General features: G+C 38.8%; 5 protein-coding genes across 8 annotated transcripts; 1 reads left to right on the top strand and 4 right to left on the bottom strand.

Annotated features, from left to right (window-relative positions):
* Positions 1-3,849: 3,849 nt before the first annotated feature.
* On the bottom strand, positions 3,850-5,419 carry LOC130498985 (kinesin-like protein KIN-4C). The gene is made up of 3 exons (XM_056992865.1): positions 4,736-5,419; positions 4,581-4,646; positions 3,850-4,499 (listed from the first exon to the last, which is right to left on the bottom strand). Exons 1-3 carry the CDS (start codon positions 5,285-5,287, stop codon positions 4,302-4,304), a joined length of 816 nt encoding a protein of 271 aa, XP_056848845.1. The 5' UTR covers positions 5,288-5,419; the 3' UTR covers positions 3,850-4,301.
* On the bottom strand, positions 5,311-7,559 carry LOC108840744 (kinesin-like protein KIN-4C). The gene is made up of 8 exons (XM_056992861.1): positions 7,325-7,559; positions 7,107-7,210; positions 6,811-6,957; positions 6,580-6,714; positions 6,279-6,484; positions 5,919-6,189; positions 5,792-5,828; positions 5,311-5,705 (listed from the first exon to the last, which is right to left on the bottom strand). The coding sequence occupies exons 2-8, from the start codon at positions 7,206-7,208 to the stop codon at positions 5,311-5,313; spliced, it is 1,293 nt and encodes a 430-aa protein (XP_056848841.1). The 5' UTR covers positions 7,209-7,210; positions 7,325-7,559.
* An 826-nt stretch (positions 7,560-8,385) lies between these two features.
* Positions 8,386-10,250, bottom strand: LOC130494445 (rho GTPase-activating protein 7-like). 2 transcript variants are annotated; one of them, XM_057003609.1, is made up of 6 exons: positions 9,941-10,250; positions 9,765-9,861; positions 9,555-9,635; positions 9,232-9,348; positions 8,938-9,135; positions 8,386-8,844 (listed from the first exon to the last, which is right to left on the bottom strand). In XM_057003609.1, exons 1-6 carry the CDS (start codon positions 10,060-10,062, stop codon positions 8,782-8,784), a joined length of 678 nt encoding a protein of 225 aa, XP_056859589.1. In that variant the 5' UTR covers positions 10,063-10,250; the 3' UTR covers positions 8,386-8,781. The 2 variants fall into 2 exon arrangements, with proteins under 2 accessions (XP_056859589.1, XP_056859588.1); XM_057003608.1 differs by having other exon boundaries at positions 9,759-9,861; positions 9,941-10,207.
* Positions 10,251-10,891: 641 nt separating this feature from the next.
* Positions 10,892-13,191, top strand: LOC108824743 (uncharacterized). The gene is made up of 6 exons (XM_018598137.2): positions 10,892-11,519; positions 11,974-12,071; positions 12,158-12,182; positions 12,322-12,442; positions 12,522-12,656; positions 12,740-13,191. The coding sequence occupies exons 1-6, from the start codon at positions 11,075-11,077 to the stop codon at positions 12,948-12,950; spliced, it is 1,035 nt and encodes a 344-aa protein (XP_018453639.2). The 5' UTR covers positions 10,892-11,074; the 3' UTR covers positions 12,951-13,191.
* A 266-nt stretch (positions 13,192-13,457) lies between these two features.
* LOC108843027 (alpha-aminoadipic semialdehyde synthase) lies at positions 13,458-19,811 on the bottom strand. 3 transcript variants are annotated; one of them, XM_057003605.1, is made up of 26 exons: positions 19,664-19,800; positions 19,374-19,506; positions 18,901-19,223; positions 18,727-18,813; positions 18,524-18,653; positions 18,264-18,437; positions 18,122-18,198; positions 17,932-18,048; positions 17,774-17,849; positions 17,518-17,689; positions 17,339-17,435; positions 17,079-17,245; positions 16,916-16,979; positions 16,587-16,727; positions 16,043-16,393; positions 15,884-15,964; positions 15,725-15,790; positions 15,513-15,630; positions 15,292-15,421; positions 15,137-15,216; positions 14,902-15,060; positions 14,584-14,818; positions 14,396-14,504; positions 14,156-14,317; positions 13,996-14,065; positions 13,458-13,905 (listed from the first exon to the last, which is right to left on the bottom strand). In XM_057003605.1, exons 3-26 carry the CDS (start codon positions 19,195-19,197, stop codon positions 13,853-13,855), a joined length of 3,213 nt encoding a protein of 1,070 aa, XP_056859585.1. In that variant the 5' UTR covers positions 19,198-19,223; positions 19,374-19,506; positions 19,664-19,800; the 3' UTR covers positions 13,458-13,852. The 3 variants fall into 3 exon arrangements, with proteins under 3 accessions (XP_056859585.1, XP_056859587.1, XP_056859586.1); XM_057003607.1 differs by having other exon boundaries at positions 19,374-19,443; positions 19,664-19,679; XM_057003606.1 differs by lacking the exon at positions 19,374-19,506 and having other exon boundaries at positions 19,664-19,811.
* Between the last annotated feature and the right edge of the window lie 1,749 nt (positions 19,812-21,560).

Raw genomic sequence — 21,560 nt, 5'->3', positions numbered from 1 at the left:
TCAGCTCGGGGGTGCAGCTACTCCAAGGTCGAACGAAGGGTGATTTGTACGAGTGGCCCAAGCTAAACCCAAACCCATCAGCCTATGCAACCTATCCTGATACGAAAGCAACCCTGGACCGATGGCATAATAGACTTGGCCACCCCTCTTTAGCTACTCTCAAATTTGTTGTTTCCAAGTTTTCTTTACCTTATCTAAACACTACCTCTTCTGTGTTTCCCTGCAATGAATGTCTTTTGAATAAAACTCATAAGTTACCTTTTCACCAAAGTACTATCCTTTCATCTCAACCTCTTCAATTCGTATTCTCAGACGTCTGGCAATCCCCAGTTCCCTCAAACAAAAACCAGAAATATTATCTCGTGTTCGTAGATCACTTCACACGATACACATGGATGTTTCCTCTTAAGGCCAAGTCTGAAGTAAAAACCATATTCCTCCAGTTCAAACCCTTGGTTGAAACCCGATTCAAAACCAAAATCCAACACCTTTACACCGACAATGGAGGAGAATATCTAGCCATGCGTTCCTATCTTGCCAGTAATGGAATCTCCCACCTAACAACCCCACCCCACACCCCTGAACACAACGGTTTGTCCGAGAGAAAACACAGACACATCGTTGAGACAGGCCTCTCACTTCTGTCCACCGCAAAGATGCCACTAACATTCTGGCCTGAAGCATTTGCCACTGCGGTATTCCTGATAAACCGCATGACCACTCCGGTTCTCCACAACCTGTCCCCTTACCAGAAACTGTTTCAAACGCTACCTAACTATGGCAAGCTCAGAACCTTTGGGAGCTTGTGTTATCTGTGGCTCCGACCGTATGCGCCAAACAAACTTGAGCAACGCTCCTTGCCTTGTGTTTTCATTGGATACTGTCTATCTCAGAGCGCTTATTTGTGCTTGGATCCCACTACTGATCGTGTTTATACCTCTAGACACGTCAGGTTCAATGAAACACATTTCCCTTACCAACAACTCCGCCATCGCCACCAAAATCCCGAACCAGAAACCTCTTTTCCCACTCCCACCTATCAGCCTCATACAACCATTCACCTGAACCCACCACTCGTACACTCACCGTCAACGACTGCAGAGAGCTTGCCTCCGAGCTCTGAAAATTCATCTCCAGTGGCGACACCTGTGGCTTCACCAGCACCTGCGGAAACAGAACACACACATCAAGCGCCATTACCAACTGAACCGGAACATGCAGCGCCTAATCCAGAACCGGCACCCTTACCAGCTCCTGCACCTGGTCCTGCACAGCAAGCTCCAAGACACTCGATGACGACGAGGTCTAGGAACAACATCAGCAAACCCAGTTCTAGATACAACTTGACAGTGAATCTCCAAGACGATCCTCACTGGATCCCTACTACATGGCAACAAGCAATGAAGCACCCAAAATGGCGTGCAGCAATGCTTTCGGAGTTTAATTCACAAGTCAAGAATCATACCTGGGATCTCGAGACAGCGACTCAAGCGATGAATATAGTTGGATGTCACTGGATATTCACAATAAAATATCATCCCAACGGAGAGATAGATCGCTACAAAGCTCGGCTTGTCGCAAAGGGATATCATCAGCAACCAGGAATTGACTTCACTGATACATTCAGTCCGGTGATCAAACCAACGACGATACGAATCGTACTCGGGTTAGCGGTAAATCAGTCCTGGCCAATAAGACAGATTGACGTCAATACAGCCTTTTTGCAGGGACATCTTAAAGAAGAAGTCTTTATCTGTCAACCTCCAGGTTTTGTCGACCAAGACAATCCCACCAAAGTCTGTCGTCTCCGCAAAGCTCTGTATGGTCTGAAACAGGCACCGCGAGCATGGTACTCTGAATTACACAAGTTTCTCGTCGCATCTGGGTTCTACAACTCCTTATCCGATACCTCGCTATTCATCCTCAAACAGGGCAATCAGTTCGTCTATTTGCTCGTGTATGTAGACGATATCATAGTCACAGGCACCTCGGCTAACCTGGTCCAACAAGTCATTGATACACTTGCACGGAAATTCTCCATCAAGGATATGGGCAACCTGAGCTATTTTCTTGGCATTGAAGCGATAAGAACAAAAGATGGTCTCCATCTAATGCAACGAAAATACGTCACCGACCTTCTCACTAAGACCAACATGCTTCACTCCAAACCAGTCTCCACACCTATGGCATCATCACCGAAGTTGACACTGCAATCAGGCTCACCACTCGCGGATCCTCGAGAGTACAGGCAGGTCGTGGGGAGCCTTCAGTACTTGTCATTGACAAGACCCGACATTGCTTATGCCGTGAACCGACTTTCTCAGTTTATGCATCGCCCAACAACATGCCATTGGCTCGCCGTCAAACGCCTTCTTCGCTACCTCTCTGGTACACTGAGCCATGGAATCTTTCTCAGGAAGCAGACTGAAACACCACTACATGCGTTTTCAGATGCAGATTGGGCTGGCGACTCTGATGACTACGTCTCCACCAACGGCTACATCATTTATCTCGGCTCTCACCCGGTTTCGTGGACGTCAAGGAAGCAGAAAGGCGTCGCACGGTCTTCGACAGAGGCCGAGTACAGGGCTGTTGCCAACGCCTCTGCGGAACTCCGCTGGATATGCTCCCTTCTCACAGAGCTCGGCGTCAGGCTACCTTCTCCACCCGCTGTGTACTGCGACAACATAGGCGCAACGTATCTATGTCAAAACCCGGTTTTTCATTCGAGAATGAAACACATCGCCATTGACTATCACTTTGTGCGGGGACAGATTCAAAATGGGATGTTGCGTGTTTCTCACGTCTCTACACATGATCAGCTCGCAGATGGTCTCACGAAGCCACTGGCCCGAATACCATTTCACCATCTCTGCAACAAGATCGGTGTCACTGCAGTCCCACCATCTTGAGGGGGCGTATAAGGCAATAGAGTATAACTATAAGGACCTCTATGTAAATAGATTAGAATACAAGTATATACCCTAGTTAACACATGTATAAATACTCTGTTCTACTTCTAATAAAGTACTCATTCAAACCTAATACGTTATATTATTCAGGTACCTCGTCTTTCTGTATAATCAATTTAATAATGTATTTTTAATGATTAATAAAACCTAACACATCGCATTATGATTACGTTATTCTGTTTAGGCGACAGTCTACCAATCGAAGGATATACAATTACTTTTATATCATTTGTTTAGTCATTTTTAGTTACGTAAGACAAACTCTTAAGGTTTCAGTCTGAAAATACGATAATGGCAAACTCTTAAGGTTTCAGTTTGAAAATACGATAATTTTAACCAAGAGCTCTTGGCCTAGTGGTAATGGAACTCCAGCTGGAGTGCCCGCCCTGGGTTCGAGTCGCCTTGGCCACCTTCCCGCCTATAACCGTGCGTACCCGGATGGAAGGCCTCGTGGGGATTAGTCTGAGCTTACCGCCTGGGAACCTCCACGGTTATCAAAAAAAAAAAAAAAAAAATACGATAATGGCAGCTATAAACTAGCTCATGCTCTCTTTTTGTTGTTGCCAACTTGTTCATGCTCTAAAAAATCGATCATTAGTCAATACTCATCAATACCAACACTTGTTTAATTTTCTCAACTAACAGGAACCACAATATTACATTATTATTTTTGTCTACTAATCCATTAAAAGGTTCGACGGCCCAAAATGTTACAAATGGAATTCAAGATACACAAAACAAAATACATTTAGGCCTAGTTGTTAAGTCCACGTACAAACAATCAAACCTAACACAAGACTAAAAGCTTTTCAGTTTGTTTAACTCTAAGGCAGCTTTACTTGTGTTCTGACGAAGATACTCATCACTCGTTCTCCGAGTCAAAAATATAACAGGCAGAAACAACATGAAGACTCGAGAAGTAGAAAGCCATATATAAAGTTTTTATAGAATAAATGATCAATTGATTTGCCTAGTGATAACAACACCTACAGGGCATAAAACAAATATAGAACAGAGCTGCAGTAGAAGACCTCTGTATTCTTTCAAAGATTTCGATGTAGAGATGCTAAGGGACCAGTTTGTTGAGTCTGAAAGGCAATTGTAGCACCAGGGTGATGATGAAGAAACTTAACAAGACTCTTTTAACTTTTCCAAATGTTTCGCTCACAGACCATAGATCAAGCAATCTGGCTATGGCTAAGATGACATCATCTTTCTTTGCTTCTCTATCCATCCTTAAATACACACTACTACTGGCCATCCTAAATCACACACTCACTATGTGATAGGCTACAAGCCATACTAAAAGATAAAAGAAAAAAAACTTATTTAGCTACAAGAGTCTCTCCTCTCTCTGCTTCTGTTGGAACATCTGATCGAAGAACATCCACATGACGGAAGACAGAAATGGTTTGCAACTAAGCACTGGCACCTTATTGTCTTGCAGCTAGACCTTTTACTGCAACTGCAATATGGTGTGGCAGATGATCTGTTAGCAAGCTTCTGTCTTAAACCTTCAATCTCTCTCTGTCATTGCATATTTCCAATTTCATCAAAAATTTGAGTAAAACTGAAACACAATATATAAACCACTAAAAAAACACAGACCTGCAGTGCTCTTTTCTCCTTTTCCAGTTCATGAACCTTTTCCTTGTAACTTCCTGGTATTTGAGCCTTCAAAAGATATATATTACTGTTGAAGTTTATATGCATACTATCTTTAGGAAACACATGAAAAAAAAAAACTAAAACAAGCGCCCTACCTCCTTTTCTTCAAGTCTCTTGTTCAGTTCCTTTACCTTTTCTTCAAGTCTCTTGTTTAGTTCCTTTAACTCTAAGTCCAGCTTTTCTTTAGACTCGGCAGTCGTAAGATCAATGGTGGTCTTTTCTTCAACTTCAGCTTCTTCATCAGTCGTGAGATCAATGATGCACTTTTTTTTAACTTCAGCTTCATTATCAGTGAGATCAATAATCTCCACTGGTTTGGTTTGACACTTGTCTTCTTGCTCGCTCTCTGTCTTCTTGAGAGAATCATCCGAAGAAGCAGTGTTATGTTTTTCGAGCACCGAAGGTGGCGAGGAAGAAACATCATCTGGTTGAGAAGTAGAAGGGATTTGAAGCTCAGAGATAGCTTCAAAGACATCCTCATCGTACCGAATCTCATGGTTAGCTTCAAAGACATCCTCATTGTAGTGAAGCTCAGAGATAGGTTCAAAAACATCCTCATTGTACTGAATCTCATGGTTAGCTTCAGAAACATCCTCATTGTAGTGAATCTCAGAGATAGCTTCAAAGACATCGTCGTCATCGTACATAGGCTTGTCATAGACCGGTTTCCTCAGCTCTGAAGGTGATGAGGTGGAGGCAAAAAGATCATCAAACCTAGCTGCTTGGGAAGTCCATGGGATCTTAAGCTCAGAAAAAGCTTGGAACACATCCTCCTTATCATACACATCTTGTCATAGACCGGCAAAGACTCCGATTTTGATGGTGATGGTGTGAGCTCCTTGACCATAGCATCATAATCAGAGGATGGCGTATGCTTCTGTACCACTGTTTTGTTCTTTGCATCCGAATTTGATGGTGTGAGCTCCTTCACCATAGCATCAAAGCATGGTGTAGACGGCTTCTGCTTTTGTACCACTGCTTTATTCTTAATGTTGCGAGCATAATTTGCATATCTCAGCGTACTCAGTGTCTCTTCAACATCTGTAATAGCTGGACTTACACAAGCTGCATCACACATTAAGTCATTAGAATAAATGCTTGAATAAGAAAATGATCGTTAAAAAAATATTTATAGATGTGAAAAACCATACCAATCATCACGGTTTTGCTATTGCCTCCAAGAGAATCCTAAGATTGAGGTAAAACATAAGAAAAAACCATACAATAAATCATTTTTATTTTAGGACATAATACAAAAAAGAAAGAAAAGTTAAATACCTGAAGCAAGCGAGTTAACTTGCTAACACGGTAAGGAATGTGACATACTCCTTTCTTTTTATTTCTCTCATTTCCTCCTAGTATCTTGATCACATTCCCAAGCGCTAGAAGACTACTGTTGATGTGGCGGCCTTCTTTTAATCGTATCCCGTCAGCTCCTGTTCGGTTGGCACGCTCTGACCCTGCTAAGTCAACTAGACGAATCTTTGCACACAATGTTTCTTCAGCTGTTGTGATTTTCACAGATATTGTGAAGATAGCATGTGAACGGCTAAATAAACAAAAGGCATTATTAATATATATTAAGATATTGTGTAAAAAATGGAAAGGAAATTCAGTTTTTAAGTTAATAGATTTTACCTTGATTGTATATTCATGTTTGTGATGCCAGTAGCACGAGTGGAAGAGCCTCGTGCTAGATACGAGCTCATCTCCTCTTTAGTCTTCACTTGTACCTCAGTTACGCCTTGCAAAGTTATCTCTCCACTATTAGTTTCTCTGATTCTAATTGGAGCTCTCGACGGTTTTGAGGCAGCAAGCAAATCGTAAATCTCTTCATTATAAATCTGCATTTACATATGAGTAATTAACAGAGTACAACATGTAGCTCTCTCTCTCCCTCTCATATAAACAGAGACTAAATAGATGATGCTCTTCTAACCTCAAGGAAAGATATTCGTATCTGAGATTTGACTGCCTCCACTCTAGTAAAGACATCTTCCATCACTTTTGGTATAATGCCACCACCATCTGCTCCACAGTTAGTGCCCATGGTGTATGATTTACCTGAAGCAGTCTTTAAATAGCAACAAAGGCCAAAACAAAACAATGAGTTTGGTCCAAGAAGATCAAACAAGGAGTTATAAAAAAAAAAGAGAATCTCAAATCAAACCTGTCCGTAAGCAAGAATCGTTGCATTGTACCCCTTGAAGAGATCTTCCACAAGAGGAGCAACACATCGGTGGTAGATCTCTGAAAAAGGTAAGCCATTGTTTCCAAATACGAGATCATACGTAAAAGTATGAGATCCTATGTGAACCTGTTTGAAAACACAAAATAAAAAAAAAAGTCAAATAAAATGAATTCCTTCTACTACTTACAGTCCATTCATCTATCACTAAGACAAATCCCCCTGAAGAACCAACCCTGTGTTTGTAATATAAATCATATTCCTTTGTGAATGAATACCTGTGGCTCATCAGGTGTGACGGTGATGCAATCGGTGCATCCCTCCGACGTAAGCAAGGGCCGTATGTTGACGGCAACCCTAACTGGTTCGGTGCTCTTCATCTCTTGAGGGATCCAAATTCAGAAAGAAAGTAAAAGTAGAAAGGTAAGAAACAATCTCGAGAACCTTAAATTATGTTCTATCAGCAGAGAGCAGAGATAGAGAGATTTTGACTCACATAGAGCTCAGGCGATTCCTTGTAGAAGAGATTGCGAGAGAGAAACTTGGTCGAGCAATCGAGATGGAGACGTTAACAGAGCCGATCGATCTAGATGAGGAGCGTCTATGCGCGTACAGTGAGAGAGAGAGAGAGAGAGAGAGAGATGCTGAGGAGTGAACAGTACAAGAAAGGATGAAGATGAACAGGTTTCGAATTCCTTATATTTTTCCCTCTCTTACAAAACCTATGTTTATTTTCAAATTCCTTCTACTTATGTTTACTTCTATTTGATTGACTTTGTCCGAGGACCAGATATAATCGCACGTGTGGTCTGAAACAAAAGAAACACTTGTGTAGCATTGGGTTGTAAGTTCGTGGACAAGCTAAAGGTACAGGCTATAAGGCCCATGATTTTAATTACTTCAAAAATACAGAACACAATCTATATTTCTTGAAAAGACACACATTATATTTGTCTTAATAAAAAAAAAAATTACGTGGAACCACTGTATATGAATTTCTGATTTTACATTGTAAGAAACAATATTTTTTTTAAATAGACCAATCAATTGCATCATATATCGTATAATGTTCAATTGAACTAATCAGATATATTATTCAGAGACCAGAAGTAAACGAAATTTACCAAAAGGGAACGCAAACTTAAAACTAAATCTATCTTTCTTCCTAATTTTCTTTGAATCGCTTGTCCTGTTAATGAATGTGTGTATATACACACATCATCATCAACCAGTACTGGAGCACGCAAGTAACTCAGCTAGAGGACTGTTTAATACTTACGTGAATGTAAAAATATAGAATGTTAATTAAGTTTTGAAAATTCTGCTAAAATGTTAAGTGAGTAATTCAATCTGATAAAATAAAAAACGGTTAATCTATGTTTTTAAGGCCTAGTTGTTAAGTCCACGTTAAACACAAACAGACCTAACTCAGGACAGGACTTAAGCTTTCCAGTTTGTTTAACTCTAAGGCAGCTTTACTTGTGATCTGATGAAGATTCTCATCACTCGTTGTCCAAGTCAAAATAACAGGCAGAAACAGCAACAAGACTAGAAAAGTAGAAAGCCGAAAAAAAAAGAATAAATGATCAATTGATTTGCCAAGTGATAACAACAATGCATTGTATGTTTTAATACAGAATATGAGCTTCTCATTGCTGCTGCTCCTGCAGGGCATAACCTTACTCTACGTTTGACTTCTCGGACATGGCCAGATTTTCTAAGCAAATATAGAACAGAGATACAGTACAAGAGCTCTGTATTCTTTCAAAGATTTCGATGTAGAGATGATGCTACGGGACTAGTTTGTTGAGTCTGAAAGGCAATTCTAGCACCAGGGTGATGAAGAAACTTAACAAGGCTCTTTTGACTTTTCCAAAATGTTTCGCTCACAGACTATATAGATCAAGCAATCTGGCTATGGCTAAGATGACATCATCTTTCTTTGCTTCTTCATTATATTTGTAAAGATTCATTATCAACAGAAACCACTTGTTTAGTCTCTCTTTTTCTTGTCACCTGTGGAATAATCAGAAGGAAGAATCTGTTAAGACTTAAAGACACTAGAATCAAAGCATACACAAAAAAAAACTGTTGAACAGAGAGTCATACCAACTTGTTTGGGAAACTTTGTGCATTAGTGAGCTTTGTGGGTGCAGAATAATAATGAGACTTCTTCTTTTGTAGAATCTCAGTAAGACGCCGCTCGTTCTTCTCTTGCCTTAGTAAATATCTCAAGGAAACTGATTCTTGTTCAAGCTTTGACACTGTGATTTCTAGTACTGCTAAGCTGTCCAAAAGCTCCTGTGCCTGCAAATTTTGAAAAGGCTTTTTTTATAAGGAGATAAATAAAAGCTAAAATAGCTACAAAAGAAAATATAAACGTAGGAGAAAGTATATTGAGACCTTATCAGGAAGTTGACAAGGTGATTCCATGAAGGGAGAACTAGAGTGCTCAACAGCACTAGTTAGAGCTAAGCGTAAGTTGATCTCCTCTTGTAACTGCTGCTGCAGCTTCTTAATCTGTATCATCCCAAAACACAATCTAGAACATCAAATACAATTAAGGATGAAGAAAAAAGTCTCAAAAAATGTTTCTCTTTTAGTTCATGTAGCAGCTTATTGATGGTTAACAACCAAGCAGATTATTTGAGATAGTGATGGTTAACAACCCAAGCACCAGGATGATAGTGATAGACAAACTGAGTGATGGGATCTGACTAACTTACGTCTTGTTCAAGCTCACATTTGTACCAAACTCTGCTTTTTCCTTCAAATCTACCACTATTTTGATCAAGAATCTTGCTTTCCTGTTGCAAATATAAAAAAAAAGTAGATTAAAGGTATGGGACTAAACCCTCAAAAAGCCCTAGATTTACTGCATAGCCGCATACAAAATCAAGAAAGCAGATTATAATGGAAGGTACATTTACATTTACATCTAGATCAGGGAAATAAAGAGAGCCATCTCCAGAGGAGTAAGATCTTCTGGAGAAAGTACCAGTCTTTTTCAAATACCTCCGGATCGAGCTTCCCCTGCCACATCAGCAAAACCGAGAGAGAGAGAGTTATAGGGAGCATTGTGAAAAAAGTAGAGGTTTAGAGAGAGTAGTACCAGTTGATGGGAATACGAAGAGTGGCATTAGCGGAGGTACGATCGATGCTGGGAGAGGAAGAAGAAGAGGTAGCAGCTAACGTCTGATCGTCATGGAGGGCTTCAGATTTGAGACAAAGCATCTTTTGGTCGGAGAAGAAGAAAGACTAGTAAAGTTTTCCAGCTATGAGGTGGAGGTGGTTGGGCTCACACTTCACTTCCCACACCACTCTCCTTATTTTTGGCCTACCTGTCGCTTTAAATGATTTTGTGACAAAAAAACAAAAAAAAATTGAATTAAATAGAAAAAAAGCTGGAAAAGGAAAAAGAAGAGAATTTATTCGTGTCACAGACAACACTTTGACTCGGTGCTCATTTTCATTTCTTTCACACTTGTGTCTCTCTCTCTCTCTCTCTCTCTTAAAATCTTATTTTTGTTCAAATCTCTCTCTCTTAAAATATCGCTTTCGGTTTTTATGATGATGATGATGACGAATAAACATACAATGACATAAAAGTGCAAAATATCTTTCACTTTTTGTATCGGTATCGGATTCAAAAAAAACTGACTGCAACAACATGTATGAGATGATGTAAGATTCCAATCGTACATATCAAATGAGTGAACCATCTAAAAAGTAAATTTATTTGACTAAACCGACTCAATCAGTTGAACCGGAGTCAAACCAGTTAATTAAAAGATGTATTTTTGATCAAAAAAAAAAAATTAAAAGATGTCAAATGATAAAAAATGAAAATTAAAACAAAACAGAATTCATAGGATTCAGACCGACCTACTAAAATGTGTCTTTTATTACGCCGTTCAATTGATAGAGGCCACGGCGCAATTGTAGGCATATACAACAGTATGGTTTTTTTTTTCTGTGTTATCTTATTAATTAATTTTTAATTAAAATAGGCTAATTAATTAAAGTACCTAGCAAAGTGCTTCAATGCATGATTATTACGTTGGAGCCTCTTAGATTTGCTTTTCTGAGTTTTTTTTTTCTTCTTCTTTCTCTCTCTCTGTCTTAAAAAAAAAGCCTTTTTATCATTTGTACCTCGAATTCGATTGGGGGGATTGAGTATTTTAGGGTTTGTTGTTCGATTTGAAATTGTGTATGTAATGTGAGAGAGAAAGAGAGAGATCTCGTTATGTTAAAGAGACAGTCGCACGCCATTCTCAACAGAATCTCACGATTCGATTCACCAACCCTAACAATGTCTGCCGCTGCCGCTTACACCGATCCCTCGCGATCGCTCCACACTCGATCCATCGTGAACAGATTATGTGATGGAGGTGGTGGTTTCGTTCATAGGCTCAATCCCATTTCTAACGCCTTGTTTAAAGGAGGCGGAAAGCCCAATAGGTGGTTAACCTTAAGAAGCTGTTTTGATGATTCTCCTCCTCCTCCTCCTCATCACAAGAAGGCTCGAGCTTTATCTCTGCATCATCATCATCGCCGCCTCCTCCTCCATGGCTCGAGGGAAGAACGTCTCGGCGGCGGAACCACGGACTTAGCGGATGGACGTGGAGTTGGTAACACGGCGAGGTTCCAAGGGAGTGATAAGATCGTTGTGGCTGTTGACATTGATGAGGGTATCTTATGTTCTTCCCCCTTCTTCTTCTTCGATTATATGTTATGTTTGGGAGACATCAATTTTAAAATGCTATGTTTAGTTAAGAGTAATTGAATTGTTAAATGGGTTCTCGAGAAAGAAAAAAAGTTATATAAGACTTTTGGAGTCAATGAGTGATGTAATCATAAGCTGAGAAGAAGTATATGAATGTTTGTTTTTTTGGATTGGTAGAATCTGGAAATATGTTTACTGATTCTAATCTGCCTATGATGTGTGTTGCTGTGTTGGATAGTGGAGATTTTGTTGTCCAACTCGAGATTTAAGTATTCTCTTAGTTTGAATTTGAAATGGATGATGGGAAGGAATTGTTTGCCTATATCCTCTAATCCTTTGCTTTATTACACTCTCTTCATAATGAGCCAATATTTTTAAGCTATGCTTCATCTTATGGATCTTTTTTTTTATGTAAGCAGTTCTTGGAAACTTTGTCTCGGCCCTTAACAAGTTCATTGCCGACCGCTATTTGTCAAACCATTCCGTCTCAGAGTACCATGTCTACGAGTTCTTCAGGGTATGTAACGAGCAGCTTCCCATCACAGATTTCTTGTCTGGATATTCCCTTAAACTTGTGTCTTATTCTTTTTTTTTTTGTTGCAGATATGGAATTGCTCCCGGAATGAAGGTATTATACTTGGCCTTCTTGCATTAATCAAGCGCCTACCTTATGATTACTCTCAATTACTTTTTTTTTGTGTTTCAGCAATTTTTGGTGCGACACCTAATCATGTTGTTATGTTGTTTAAACTGTTCCTGTCCTGCAGCTGACCTACGTGTTCATGAATTCTTTAAGACATCATATTTCAAGAAAGGGATCCATCCTCTTCCAGGTGCCCATAAGACTCTTCACAAGCTATCAAGATACTGCGAGCTCTCAGTTGTGACGTAAGTGCCATGCTCTCTGTGATCTTCTCTCTGCTGAAAGCATTAAAATAAAAACCTGTGTGTTCATATCGTTGGATAGGTCCCGGCAGAATGCGATAAAAGATCACACACTTGGGTGGATCGACATGCATTTTCCAGGACTGTTTAAACAGATTCATTTCGGGAACCATTTTGCTCTTCATGGAGAGTCTAAACCCAAGTCTGAAATCTGCAGGTGCATACAGATTCATCTCATTAATAAAACACTATCTTGTCATGTGGTTTGATGGGCTAATAATCCTACAACTGGAACTGCAGATCATTTGGAGCAGAGATATTGATTGACGATAACCCCAGATATGCAGAGGAATGCGCTAACATAGGAATGAAAGTTCTCCTCTTTGACTATGAAAACTCATACCCTTGGTCTAAAACTGAGTCTGTGGACAGACATCCTTTGGTTACTAGAGTTCATAATTGGGAAGAAGTGGAGCAGCAGATTCTCTCATGGGTAGTAACAAAGTGTTAAAACACATTTTAATACTATTGATGTTTCAAAGTTACAATGTACTGTAAACCAAGAAAAGCTTGATGGGATGAATAAGTAGCAGACGATGGGAATTTGCTAAAAAACTGTCTCCTTTTAGCATTAATTTTTTTTTTGTTGCTAAAATTAGTTTGGTATCAAATTATTCAACTAAAGTTTCGTTTGTACATAATATAAAACAATGTATTATTTTAAGCGTTTAGTTCCATTTTCAATGATCTCACTATATGTGTTTGGTATATCATATGAAGTTTCTTTATGAATACACGACGATGACATGAACCAATCAAATATTATTGTAAACTTATATAGCCATCGTTGTTGTTGTTCTTTACTTTGCTTGGTCTGAAGTGCTGAACCGTGAAGTTTCTTTTTGTTGTTGTGGTTGTTGTTGTTTACTAATAAAATGCTTGTTAAATGACCAACAAGGATTAGTGTAGCGTAATAGAATGCTCTAGTACCGGATAAATTATAGAACAAGATCAGAAAAGCAAGATAAATAGTAACTCGTTTTATTTAAATCATGATAATCATAGGAGATCACATCAAAGGAGCATAACAACAAAGGTGCAGATCATTCTTTTAACAACTAAACACTTCTCACTTAGTTGCCTTGTTATTGGCATGAAGGTTGTCAAAATAAGCCTTGGTGTTAGCTTCGAAGATATTTGTATAGACATAATATGATTACGTACTATACATCCACTGAGATTTGTGGACACAGTTCTTTTGTACATACATTCGTATACACATATAATACATATATCTACAAAGTTCCTCTCGCTATCGATCCAAGGATCCGACGCTTATCTCTCTATCTTCTTCGTCAGCTTAGTCTTCAAGCTATAGAGAAACAGTATAAAGAGTTCTTTGAAAAGAAGAAATCATTCTGTCTTCTCCATCAGCTTTATACCATAAGCTTGCAATATATCCAAAGCTGTACATATCACCACAAAATCACTAGTTCAACATCATTGTGTTCATCTGCAAACACAACACTAGTTTTGAAGTTGAAATTCATAGTTACCTGGCAAATAGACTTCTGGCTCAAGAGGTCTTAAGACTCCTCTTGTCTTGATCTTGTCTTCAATTAACAACTGCAATGCACAGGATCAGAAACATATATTTAAAAATAGGTTAAGAGAGATATAAAGACAGTAAAAAAAAGTGTTGATCAGTGTAAGAACCAAAGCTCCAATAGCTGCAGGGATCCCAACGGTCTTGGCCATAGCAGTCGTCATTTGCCCGTTCTTGATTTCCCCAAACTCCAAGAGAGTTGCACTGTGCTTCTCTGTACGTTTGCTTTCAGGGAACTCCACTTCTACTTCGTGATGCAGAAGCACCATGTCCTGAAAACATAAAGTACTAACGTCAGTAAAACAATATCAAGTGCAAGAACGAGACAAGCAAAGTTATCAGTGAGAGACCTGCTCATTTCCGGAATAGGCTAGTTTCTCTTCCATTAGGTAGCAAGTTGCATCAAACACACTTTTACACAACGAAGGAATCTCCCTCTCTTCGTTGTACCCCAAGAATCTAACACACCACAAAAAGAATCGGTCTAGTCTTAGGTTATGTTCCAGAGAAGATTTGGTATCATCATGGAGAAGCTTACATGATTGTTTTGGCAGCTTTGGCTGCACTCTCCTTAGAATGTCCAAGCTTGATAATTCTCTTGCTGATCTCTTCTTCTCCGACTAGAGCCTCTGAAGATTCATTGTCTGCATCCTTCACTATAACGTTACTTAGAAGAGCACCAAACGTAATCTTCTTTCCACTGGAGAGTAGTTCATTTGCTTCATTATCAAAGAATCCGAGTTTGGAAAGTGTTGACATGATCATACTAAACCCTGTAGTAAAACCAGAAAAAAAAAACAAGTGTTAAAGCCTTCATAAGCGGAGATGTGGTTACTTGTGATTATGTTACACATGCCTTCGTATCTGAGTGTTCCACGAAATATAGTTGAAGCTTCACTCTCGATGCCATAATGTTCCCCGTAAACCAATGAGTTTCGGTTTGGTAGACACTCCAATGCAAAAGCTGGAAGGTTAGGTACTCTGAATCTTGTGGCTGAATCATATAGATCCTCCCCTGCAGTTTAACGTCACTAGGTGAAACAGAAGTTTACTAAAACTAAACTACTTCGTTCTCCCTTGTCTATTATTACCATCAACATGTATTATGTCTCCGTTGCTTTTGTATTTGGCGGGGTTGCGGCCAGCTCGAATGGCTCCAGCAGGATTCCAGCTGAGAATATAGAGATGCAACTGAGTTAAGTGAAATCATGGAATGATATTTTAATGGCGTGAGTGACAAGAATACCTAAATTTATAAGCTAATGGATTATTTGCTGCAGCGGGAGAAGGAAGACCACCACAGTAAGAGGTGAAAGACTTGACTTTCCCCTTTCTGATATGAGCCTCGTTGATCATTTTCATTGCCATCATGTGATCTGCAAAGTTTCAATTATATATAGTGTTATCAAGAAAGAAAACATTCTAAGGCTAAGATGCATTAAAGGTTCTGTTGTGAGAATGTCAAACCGATTCCAGGGTCCAGTCCCATTTCGCCAAGAATAGTAATCCCTGCATGCTTAGCTTTCTCATGTAACATGGACGTTTCATCATCAACATAGCTAGCAGTGATGAGATGCTTCTTAAGCTGAGTGAACCACAAACTTAGAATCAGGAAACCACTCAAAGAATGTGTTATGCAGAGGGAGTCAAAGTCTAGTGGTTTGAGAGTAGTCCCTTACCTCAATGCATGTCTTTGCTACAGAAAAATGACAACTTGCAGGTAATAAGCTCAGGACAACATCAACCTGTAGGAAAAGCCAAGAAAAAAAAATTAAGGGATCTGAGCAGTAGAGTTTGAAGTTAGTGGTAATATAAGAACAGAGAATTTAAGAAAGTACCTCAGAGACATACTTAAGGAAGCTTTCACTATCTGACACATCTAGCTGAACTGCTTCCACTTCTGGAATACCTTCAACCGTCTGCAAAACATAGTTTTACCACTTCAGCAAAATAAATAAATAAATAATGACACTTGAAAATATTAGTTTAGTATATACCTCTTTGGCATCCTTAAGATAAAGAGATGCAACAATGACATGAACATCTGTCTGCTCTTCAGAGTCTCCTCCTAAATAAGTTTTGTACCACTGCTGCGACGAAATGTTTCTGACTGAAGCTAAGAACTCAGCAGCTGGACGACACACACGTCCAGCGCCAAGAATCAAAACCGATGATCTCTTTGTCATTTCTTCAGGCTTCTCGTTTTCTTGCTGGACTTTTCCAATTTTCAGTGAAATTTTATTTGTTTCTTTACGTGGAGATACTATATAGTCTTCTTCGTCTGGATTAGCTAATCGAGTTAATGAATCAATTATTTGATCCAATACTTTCCTATCATCCGCACCAACCTACATAATAAGATAATGAAGGAATCTTTAGCAAGTGGAAACAGGTTAAAAGTGTGGACCACATTCTTTTTTTGGATTGTAGTTTGTTTACGTGTTCTAGAAGCTTAGGACTCTTAGTGATAAGGACATCAAACCTAAACCTGATATTTAAATTTTCTTGACATCTGTACAATTATTTATGATTGTGACTTACTTCAAGTTCTGAGTATGACTCAGCATCTGCGCTTTGTCCTAGTTCACATTTAGCCAAATGAAATGAGCCACCAGCTGCTTCGATCATATCGAGAGCTTCGTTTATCAGAAACTTATCAAACAGGTGTCCACTTAGAGATACCTACAAATCATTGTCTCAGTCAAAATCATTACAAGAAGCTGAGACATATCTCCAAAACTTATGTGAGTATCTCAAGATTTTCTTTAGTCATAGTATGTGAATAGTTATGTTTATTTTCTTGCTTTAGAACCTTTGCCTCATGTTGTATGTTCTCTGGTTAGAAACATACAACATGAGCCAATACTCACCAATATGTTGTATGTTCTCTGGTTGGAAGCTCCGTTGGTGATGTTATCTTGAGTCTCTCTGCTTCTGAAGTGTATAAATATTAAAATATAGTTTAGAGAATAAGCCTAATGATAATAACTTCAGATGAATGTAATATGAATTAATGGTGGAAGCAGAACATACTCTGGATCAGACTTCCTCATACGTGGAATATACTCATACAAAGATGTCAACTCTCCTCTGTAGCTTATGCAAGCCCTCTTCAGATGTGCAGGTAGATCAGCAATCACAGTCATGGAAGCCAAACTACCCACAAACTCTGAAAGAATATCTCCAAAGTGCTGGGATGCCTTTTTCATTAACACAAGAAACTCCAAATCAGTACAATTTTTTCCAACCTTAGAATCATTCCAAGTACTAAAAAACTGTAATCTTATATTAACCTCTTTTGCAAATTCTGTTGGTAGAATGTCCACGGCCATGCATAGTACACCATCACCATCCATGTCTTGATAGTATGAATTGTTCGTGGGGTTGAACCTAAAGACAGTCATCAACTCAACGAGTTTCATATAGTGTAAGTAAAAGACTGAGAAGAATGCTCTTTAAGTGCTTAGATTACCTAAAGAAAGGGGAGTCTATTAAAGTAGCTCGGTTAACAAACTCTAGGGAGCCACCTATATCACAAGTTATATCACATATTCCCACTAGTGGACATCCTTTTGCTGTTAAATCTTGAAGTTGTTTAGTGCTCAGAAGACGAGGAAACCTCTTCTCCCAGTACATACAGTTCACTGCACAGAGAGTCATAGCTAAATGATATATTGCTTATATGTAAACTCATGAATTTATAAGTCAAAGCAGAGATCAGGATGTACCAAGAACTGATGTATAAGGGGCGATCTTTTCATGGAAAACTGGATTGTAGTGTTCCGGGTGTACATAATAGTCAGCCTGAAGATAAAGAATGAATATAGTTAATAGTAGTGTAACAAAAAGTCACAGCCATGGAGCTAAGTTGTTAATAAATTGTTACTTTGTCAAACGGCTTTGATGGATCTTGGTGTTCAACCATGTCTTGGCTGGTAATGATACAACCATATACTTGATGTACTCGCTTTGTTGATCTTCCATTTTGGCTAACACCTTTGTCCTGTACATAAATACACATTTCATTAACCTTGTTACCTTCAATACCCTGAAAATGAATCTAAAGCAAAGCTTACAAATAGTTCAGGAAGCTTGCTCGGTTCAACAAAAGTGTGAGGAAGAAGCTTGAAAATCTCTTGCGCCCCAAGAGAAACTGCAAGATGAAGAAAGTTAAAATGAACTGAATGAAAACATCATCAGGATCAAAGAAAGTTTTACCGTTTCCTGTCCCGGTGAAGACAAAGACAAGAGGGCAGATTCCTAAAGGCAGTCCCTGGCTTGCAATCTCTTCACCGACAGAGATCACAGCAGCTTTTGCTGCAGCCAATGAGGAATACATATAGGATGATCCAAGCGAGAGGAAAGGCGTTGAGTATCCTAAACTTAGATACCCTGCATCAAAAAAAATTACATTCATCAACACCCAAAAAAAAAAAAAGCTTCTTACTCATCAGAATAGTAACAAGAGATATTCTTACTCTGTCCTAGTCCATGCAAGAAGTCAACGAGACCAGCTCTTCCTGCATATTGACCAAATGCTAATAGTCTTTTCCCATGATCTCCAACAATGAGCTCATAATCATACAACGTCACTCTCTCAGATAGAATCTGCATTACAACATTCCTAGATGCTAAGGTACTAAAATAGAAAAAAAAAGGAATGAGTGAAAAGTGTTGCTACTTTATCCAACAAAGGCATGTTTTCTTTTTGTGCCTTGTGAGTGTGTGAAAAGAAAGCATATGCTCTCTCTGGAAGAATCATTTCTAGCTGCAACACAACACAACACACAATACATCTCATAAACAAGTAAAAAGTATTTAGTAGATTCTTTTAAACATGCAATATTTACATTACCTCAGGCTGTTTGATTCCGAGTATAAGTCCACAATCAGACAAATCATCAGAGACTTCGCATCCGACATCTTCGTACAAGGCATCGTGATGGATACGCTTTGCAGATGGCTGAACCACAATGCGTGAAACTCCGGTTCTGTCTTTGCCACCGTGTAAAAGGCGAGCGCAATGAGACGGCGTCAGTGGTGTTCTTCTCTCCCATTTGTTCACTGTTTCAGCTAGTACCCCCACAACTCCGTTCCCTAGCTTCTTCTTCTCCTCCTCCTCCTCCTCCTCATAACCGCCACTTGAATTCATCTTTTTTTTTGGTAAGTTTATAGTCTCTGCAGAGGAACAACAAAACCCTATCTCACACTCTCTGAAATGTTTAATAACGACACAACCAGTTGATGTTTCAAGTTTGATCAAGCAAAAAAAAAAAAAAAAAAGAACCAAACTATCCCAAACTGAAAGGAAGGTCAATGAAAGCTAACCAATTGAGAGATCAAACGATTTGTGAGATGGGTTTATCTCAGGAGCTCTGGGGTTTAGAATTGCACGAGACTGAACATAATTGGGAGCATGAAAATGAAATCTTGGTCGATTAATTGGTGATTCAAAACAGAACTGAAACAGAGAGCAGAGCAGAGAAGAACAGAGGAACACAGATCAAACTATTATTTAATATCGCAAAGAAAGAAGAGGGTGTGATGGAGGTTATTAGAAGCTCTCGAAGCTCATTTACGACAGGAAAGTTATGGCAAGATGAAATCAAAAAACGCACCTAAAAACACTGACTTTGATCATGCAATGCCTGTGAACTGGTTTATTGGAAGATGGAACCCCCTTTTTTTCTTTCCAAAATGTGAGTTTAGGCGCAGTAACAAGTTTGTTTCTTTTAACGTCATTTTATAACCTACGATTACGTGGACGATTTAGCTGAATTTTTTTATAAAACGATTAGTTGGACAGAGGCGTATATTGGAATGGATAAAGATCATGACAATACAAAAATTTACTATCGATAAGTCGTGCATACACCCACGGTTTTAGGAATAGCAGTATCCCCTATATATTAAAGGAGAAGCATTTTTAAGGCTTTCCTTAAACGATTTTGGTGAGAATGCATGAGAAGCCTCGGATCCACGTGTCACTCTGTGAGAGAGTTTAAGAAAAACGGATCATTTAATTTTTTGCTTTGTTTCCTTATTTGGTTCCATAAGAAGAAACGTAACCAATTTTTTTTTTTATTCATGCGAAACACTTTAAAGCATTACCTCTCGACGATTCAAGGATCCGAGTCATTATTGCCGTCTTCTGTCGCGTCTTCTTGACTTCGAGATCGATGAGGCAGCCCTTAGCGTAGACGAGGATGACAAAAGTTAGGGAGAACATACAACTGGTTTGAACTTCAGTTGCGAAGGCGAAATCGGATGAGTTTGCCGTTTGTAAACAGGGAGAGCTAAGGGACGAGCAAACAAGGAGAGCTATGGGAGAGCTAAGGGACGAGCAAACATCAGTCCCGAGTATATTATATAAGTTGCGTTAAAGGACGAGCAAACATCAACTATATGGCATAAAGTATATTATATAAGTTGAGGTTCACGTATCTTAAACTCCATAAAAAAGATAAAATCCTTAGACATTTGATAATGCCGACGATGGTCTCATATTTTGACAAGGTGATTGATCTGAAACCTGGTAAAACGACCTGGAAAATAAGGGTCCATATTGTTCGTCTGTGGAGACAATTTACCGTAGCAGGTATCCAGAGTATTGAGATGGTTTTAGTTGATTCCCATGTAAGTATATTGTGGGATTTTTTGTACTCTATGAAGCCTTCATGATTAAAACAAATATATTTACTCAACTCTACTAATATTTTTATCAGGGTGATGCTATTCATGCAACTATTAGTGAGGAATTAGTTCCTACATTTGAATCCAACATCCTAGAAGGTGACTCGAAGATTTTCTATAATTTTCAACTTTCTCTATCCACCGACTCCTATCGAACAACAAACCATCCTTACAAAATTTTGTTACAAGACTTTACTCGGGTTCGATTTTGTGAGGATATGTCGTTCAGTTCGACCGGTTTTAGACCTTGTAGTTTTCATGATATCTTAAACGTGTGTTCTTCTGTCGCGTGTTCTTGACTTCGAGATCGACCGGTTTTAAACCTTGCAGTTTTCAGTTTTCATGATATCTTACAAGACTTTACTCGGGTTCGTTTGCTGCTTTGGTGATAAGCCATACGCTATTCAAAGGAAGTCTTGCATTCAGAGGAAGTCTTGCATTGTGATCAAACATTTGCTGCTATGGTATAACAATAGTTTTGCGTTGTGCATGTAAAGTTGCTTGCATTCAAAGGAAGTCTTGCGTTGTGCATGTAAAGTTGTATGCATCGAATTGAATCAGTAAAAAAATTATAAATTTTTTTCTTGCTTACCATATTTACCTACTAAATATTTTTCTTGCTTACCAAGTCTCAAATCAGTAAAAAAAAGTTAAATATCTAAACTTCGAACTTATAAGATATCTATTTAACATAATCTAATTTTGCATTTACTTTCGTATTTCCTTTCTTATTAGCAATAATATTGCAACTATATAAACTAAAACACTATAATTACTTTATTAAAAACACAAATAAAAACTATAGTTTGCATAAACAAGATC

This window comes from Raphanus sativus, chromosome 2 (assembly GCF_000801105.2).
Source record: "Raphanus sativus cultivar WK10039 chromosome 2, ASM80110v3, whole genome shotgun sequence".
Taxonomy (NCBI): Eukaryota; Viridiplantae; Streptophyta; class Magnoliopsida; order Brassicales; family Brassicaceae; genus Raphanus; species Raphanus sativus.
The sequence above is the reverse complement of the archived record's forward strand: the minus strand, read 5'-3'. Positions and strand labels throughout refer to the sequence as shown.